The sequence below is a fragment of the Cynara cardunculus genome (genome assembly GCF_001531365.2).
Source record: "Cynara cardunculus var. scolymus isolate 2C chromosome LG 1, CcrdV1, whole genome shotgun sequence".
NCBI lineage: Eukaryota > Viridiplantae > Streptophyta > Magnoliopsida > Asterales > Asteraceae > Cynara > Cynara cardunculus.
The window spans coordinates 12192765-12199405 of NC_037528.1; the positions used below are offsets into that span (position 1 = coordinate 12192765).

At 31.9% G+C, this 6641-nt stretch overlaps 1 protein-coding gene across 1 annotated transcript; it reads left to right on the plus strand.

Moving 5' to 3' along the window:
• The first annotated feature begins 3865 nt into the window (after positions 1-3865).
• LOC112501210 (surfeit locus protein 2-like) lies at positions 3866-6271 on the plus strand. The gene is made up of 5 exons (XM_025104903.1): positions 3866-4202; positions 4336-4433; positions 5300-5707; positions 5855-5903; positions 5985-6271. Exons 1-5 carry the CDS (start codon positions 3934-3936, stop codon positions 6058-6060), a joined length of 900 nt encoding a protein of 299 aa, XP_024960671.1. The 5' UTR covers positions 3866-3933; the 3' UTR covers positions 6061-6271.
• Positions 6272-6641: the final 370 nt, after the last annotated feature.

The following is a 6641-nucleotide window of genomic DNA, read 5'->3' on the forward strand; positions in this document are numbered from 1 at the left end:
TCTATTAATTAAAATATAATATAAATAAATAAAAAAATAAAATAAAATAAATAATATATATTAATTAATTTTTTTTAAATAATAATAAAATAAAAAATAATAATAACAAAAGGACAAAAAATACAAAAAACTATAAAAAAATATGATTCAAACCTACTTAGGGATGCCAATGACAATGTATAGGGGTGCAATTAGCCTCCCTATAGCAATGGGTCTGAAAGGACTCATGAGGCCACCTAGTATTCATTGACACGGGCCCAACGCACCAATAGAACGTGCTTTGGTACATGAGATAAGTCCAGGCAAAAAGGTTTTTTTATAGGTTACGTTAAAACATATAAATAGTAGTATTTATAGTTAATGGATGAATATTCGTATAATGTAGCGAGACACATCTCGATTTTAATGTTTTATTTTATTATTTATTTTTGTCGATGTTATAATACAATTTTATGTATTTTTTAAAAAGCAATGATGATTTTATTTTTGAATAAAATATAAATTTAAAGATGTCATAAAAATTTAAAAAAATATATCAATGTTAATATCAAATAAACTATTTAAAAGTTCTCATTTTTTATGTAATTTTTTTAATTTATTTTTTAATTTAATTTAATTTAAGTTCAATAACGAAATAGTTTTTTTTTTGTTTAATAATATAACATTTTATAAAAATAATAATTAAGTATTCTGTTATAACTCAATGATTATCCTAATTATATTTTAGATTTTTTATATTTAAAATAAAATGTTTATCATGTATTTAATCATGTTTATCTGCAGTTAGTTACACGATTTCAAATATGGAGCTTTAATAAGTTGTACTTACTCACAATCTACTTGTAATCTTGAGTTTTAAGTAACATGCATTAATAAACAGTATTTTATACATAAAAAGTGGTTTTTAAGAGATTTTGTCAAATGCTTTATAATACAGTATAGATTGTAGCAAACTTTTCTTAAATATCTAAAATTTCTAAAATTACATAGTTGTTGACGATATTCTAATACCTTGTCCGTTGGTATAATTTCGAGGTTAGACTCCAGACTTCCAAATTATGCAGTTGAGGTGTGACCGTGTGAGTTTCTATAATTTAAAATCACAACACTAAAATAACTCTCTTGTACAACAGACGTTTTGTCAATTCATTGAACTCGATAAATAATACAACACACGTACACTGTGGTAGCAACAAATGCACCAACACCTTTGTTGGGTGCAACATAAAGTGGTTTGTTCATTAATGCACATAAGTTGTCGTTAACATTAATTGGCATGTATGGACACTTAGTATGTACGTTATAATATTTGTAGATATTACTTTAAGCAAAATTTTCATATGTTGCTTTTAAACATTTTGGTTATTTTTATGCTAATGATATATGTAACGTTTTAAAGCTTTAAACATACTGTGTGTTGGTATGAAATATGTTACGCGTGAAATATAACTGTAGGGTTATCATATGTGTGATCGTGTATGGAGACGTGTGTAGATGGCATGACACTACAAATGATGCAAAGAGTTGGTACTTTTTATGTCATGATACAGATATTTAGTACATGTGAATTTTAAGTATTTGATATTTAGTTTCAAACTAACAGCCAACTGAACTCATATACCTTATTAGATTTTTTTACAGTTACGAAAGTTTTTTGTTTAAATTTGTATGAATACATCTTGTAGCCTCAAGTCCTGAGTTTTCATAGAAGTTTGTGTTTTTTTTTCCTCTTGATTTGATTTTACGATTGCTGATGACTAATTGGCTTAAACTTACGTCATTTTTTTCCGTTTAAACTATTTTATGTAATATTGTAACAATTGTTGATTAACTCATAAAGAATAAATTTAAATAATTGGTCATGGTTTCCTAGTTTGTTTGTATTCTGTAAAATTATATAACAAAGTTTCAATAAGACCAATCTAACTAGTGGTGTTAATGGGTTGGATTGATCGGGTTGAAGACATTTTAAAATCTTCACCCAATATTGGCAGTTTAAAAGTTTTCAACCCAACCCAAACCGCTGGGGTTGGTCGGGTTGTGTTTTTACAAAGTAAAATCATAATTGGAAACACAAAAACTCAACTAATTAAAGTAGTTGAGATTTGACAAAACTCAATACATAAACACTACACAATAACAATACATAAAATCAATGTAAGTACCGTGTAGAACTTTTATGTATAACCAAATAATAACAGTAAACGGTATATATAACTCAATACATGTGTTGAACGAAACCCGGAAGCAGTTGTAGAAAATTGATACATGTTGTCAATACAAAAGCAGTAAATGATGTTTCCTAAATAGTAAACAGACTTTTGGCAATCAATGTAAGTGAGTTTATGTAGAAATTGATATGTGTTGGCAACTGGCATGTAAGTTGTGTAGGAAGTATGAAGATAATCAATACATAAACAAAATCGAAACATGAAGAAGAAAAGAAGAAATCAAAGCTTGAACAAAATCAATACCCTAAGCATTAATCGATACATGAACAAAATCAAAACCTGGACAAAATCGGAACCCTAATTATGAATCAAAAAGAAGAAAAATAAAGATAAAAAATGATATCTGAAGTCTGAAGAAAGCGTGAATGGAAACCCTATACATGAATCAAGACTCTATGAGTTTGCGCGCTAAGTGAGATGAATATAATCAAACAGGGGTATAAAAGGCACGAGTTATAGAGGCGGTTTGACTAATTTTTTTTATCGATCATGCTTCAAGTTGCCTCAGGTTAGGTCTTTTTGGATTTCTTTGGGTTGGTCGGTCGGTTTTTTTAGCACCCCTGGCTAAATTCAACATAACCTACACAATTTGGGTTGGGCTATAAAATTTCAAGTGCCAGGTTAAACACACCCCTACATACCAATATTGTTTTGATACACATCAACACTAAGATTTTTTTTTAATTTTCAAAAATAATTCAACCTAATTATGACATTTTCAAATCACAATTCACAAACATTAAATTGGATTATGTAAATACCTTAAAATTCTAATAAATTTTATAACTTATATTTTATGATTGCTTTCATCTAATATGTTTTGGCTTTATTCAAAGGTAACCATGAAAAAAATTATCTAACTTTCTTATTTTAAATAATTTAGTCCATAAATTATTTTTTAAATAAAAAATTATTAATTTTTTTATTTTGAATGATTAAGTTCCTGATTTTTTTTGAATAAATAGACTATCGACCTTTTGAAAATGGTTATTTACACCATTTTAATCCAAAAAAGACAATTGAAGCCAAGTAGGAAGGTTTTAAACTAAAAAAAATATGGTTTTACCGTTCCCAACCTTACATCATTCAAACTGTTCGTTGCCTCATCGTCTCTGTTATATATCATTGCCCATCGCCATTGTTGTCCCCTGCTACTGATCTCATTTTTTTTCTTCGGATTCTCCATCTTTTTTGAATATGTGCTTCACTAAGTTGTTGTAAAAGAGAGAGAATTGAAAGGGAAAATAACTGGTCAAAAGAGGGAGATTGATCAATGGACTGTATAGAGAACAAACAACGATGGGACGACGAGAGGGGGGGGAGCAATGTCGATGTCTGTGATGAGTTTGAATGACGTAAGGTTTAAGAACAGTAAAACTGATTTATGTTTTTTTTTTATTTTAAAACATTAATTAATCAATTATATATATATTTTTTGGGTTATAAAATATCGGTGATCGTTCAACTTATTTATTCAATAAAATATTTAAAAACTTTATCAAAAAGTTTAATAATTTTTCATTTAATAAAATAGTTTAAAATGGAAAAGTTAATTGGGTTTTTGAAATATTCATTATATAACTAGAAATCAATATGACGTCGTATTAACTCTAAACTCGTATGCCCTAGAAGACACCGCGTCTCCTCTGCAAACAACGACACTGTGTGTAGGAATTGAGAAGTGAGCTTCGCAGATAGATTAATGGGGAAGAAGAAAACTGAAAGTAAGCAACCACCACAAAAGGAAGAACAACAGGAGGCAGAGATTGAAGGAAAATTCTTGCTTGGCAAACCCAAGTTCAAAAAGCTCGAAAACGGCCGCTACAAATGCGTCGAAACCGGCCACGAATTGCCGGCCGATGCTAGGGAGTCATACGCACACACCAAGCATTGCCGGCTCGGACTCATCGATTCCGCCTTGGCTCGCAATAAGCCTCCTCTCAATATGTTCCACCAAGACCCTCTTTCCCGGTATTCTTACTCCCCCAATTGAATCCCGTATTTTTCATTAAACTAGGGTTTAGGGTTTACTCAATGAACATGATTGGTAGAACTGATTTATTGTATTTCTTTGCTGATCATGTTCTTTTTTGATTTACGACAGTTCTAGGTTAATTTGCAAGCTGACAGGGCTTACTGTGAATAAAATTGAGGAGCATATATGGAAGCATGTCAATGGAAAGCGTTTCCTGAACATGTTAGGTTTGTGTTCTGCTTGATTCTAGAACGTTCTCTTGAATTTCTTTCTTGAATGACCATTATTGTCTGTTTTGTTGTTTGTTCTTTGATTTATGTTAAAAGACTCCCACTTCAGCTAGACTCGGACCCATTCACCTTGCTATTTTGGAGAGTAATATAATTGGATTCCACAATTACATCTCATTTCGGCAATTAGAGTCTGTGATTCCCTTGACTGGTCCTCGGTGTGATAACTACTGAAGGCACCATAGGTTGCTATAGACTATTTTGCTCGATAACCTTAAATAACATAACCTGCTGACAAGTTTAGTGACATTCCCAAACTGGTCAGAAAGTTTTGGATTTAAAAGAAAATGGTGAGAAGGTGATTCAACTGATAGACCGGTTGCTATATGTATGCTTTAAGTTCTCCATTAGACACTTCTTGAGTGAAGTCTTGGGTTTGGGCTATTTGAGCCAATTAGATGCTATAATCAAGGATCTTGGTCACATGCCCTATGAGGAGCAGTACATCTTATGAGGCAGGGTTTGAGGAATTTGGGGGATTGTTTGGCTAATTACCCCTCCTTGAAATCCCCGTGGGTGTGGGAGTTTGAAGTGATTCTTGATAGTTAGGCACAAAATGAAGAATCGAATAGCATTTCAATTCTTCTTAAATTTTATTGCAACATTCGTTTATAGGTTAACATAGTTATCAAGCAATTTATGTGGACTAGCAATGCAGTTCTCAAATTTGAAGTTAAAAAGTTGTCGTTTATAAACTTAAAAGTCACATTTGGATTTGTTGTTTAGAAACCAGAATCGAGAGTTATGATTCTAATAGGGAAATAAGTATATGTCTGATGTGAAGTATGGTCAATGTTAAACAGAGAAAGAGGAAGCTGAAGCTGGAAAAGAAGCATCAGATGATTTGATAATAGTTGAAAGCGAACAGAAACCAAAAAAGGCTTCAAAAAGCAAAGGAGTTGGTTTGGTAGAAGATGAAGGCAAGCAGAAACCAGAAAAGGCTTCAAAGAGCAAAGGAGATGGTTTGAAGAAGACTAAGAAGAATAAGAAGAAAAAGGAGGAGAATGATGTTAGTAAGATCATATCTGAAGTCAGGGATCCAGAAGAAAAAGACAGTGACACAGAGGAAGACGAGTTCTGGATGCCTCCGGTGGGAGATCGTTGGGATTTTGATGATGGGAAAGATCGTTGGGGTTCTGATTTGGAATCAGATGTGGAACCAGAAGATGATGAAGAGTTGGATTCAGAAAATGATGATGCAAATGGAGCAGGTATGTATGATCCAATAAGCATATCAGTAAGCACGTTTTGATGGCATAAGTGTTGAAATGAAGCCGTGCATTATGAACCATCATTTCACGTTATCCATAAAATTCTTTTTGAAAGCAATCTGAATACATTTTGGTACTTATTTTCAGATGCTATGGGCAAAGAAAGTAACAATGAAACACAGGAGCTTTCAAAGAGGTATATGTTTGTTTTCTTTTGGCTGTTGTTGGTAACTTTTGACCCTCTTCTTTCTGACATGAAGTGTGATCTCTTGATTAGGACAAAGAGGATGTCAATAGAAATCGAACCAAGTGATGTTGCTTCAAAGAAGAAGAAAAAGATCCAATCTACATGATATACGTATGAGGTATTTATTGAAGCATTAGTCATCGTCGAAGTTGCACCTCTATGAATATGTAGCCCACAGGACGAGACTCGGACTCGGGAGTCTGGATTTTGGTTGTTTTCTTGAACTTTTTCTTGATATTTTCCTCGATGAATTTGATTGTTTGTAAGCCAATTGGTCAAATTTGTTACAGGAAGAAATGCGTTTGTTTGTGGCAAAATACACTTGAACTACAATTAAATTTTAATTTTATTCAAAATTAAATTTTAATTAAGTTTCATAGCTTACAAAATACACTTGAACTCTAAATTACTTTTTATTTAAGAAAATTCAAAATTAAAATAGAACGAGTGTAATGTGTTTTTGAGTTTACCAGACGCTTAACAAGTTACATTAGCTTACTCGATGAACATGACAAGGACCAAGAATTTTACTCTATGAGCCAGACAAGGACCAAGAGTCTTATCCGGTAAGTGAATGCGACTTCTCTTACCATGGTAAGAGTTTATCGGGTAAATTCTTGCACACGATGTCGTTTTGGTGGATTAAAATCTTACCCAGCAAGTAAGTATTAGTGTTGAATTTTATCG

Coding starts and splice junctions, on each gene's coding strand:
- LOC112501210 (XM_025104903.1), top strand. CDS start 3,934: ATGGGGAAGAAGAAAACTGAAAGTAAGCAACCACCACAAAAGGAAGAA. Junction 4,203..4,335: donor CACCAAGACCCTCTTTCCCG/GTATTCTTACTC, acceptor GATTTACGACAG/TTCTAGGTTAATTTGCAAGC. Junction 5,904..5,984: donor ACACAGGAGCTTTCAAAGAG/GTATATGTTTGT, acceptor TCTCTTGATTAG/GACAAAGAGGATGTCAATAG.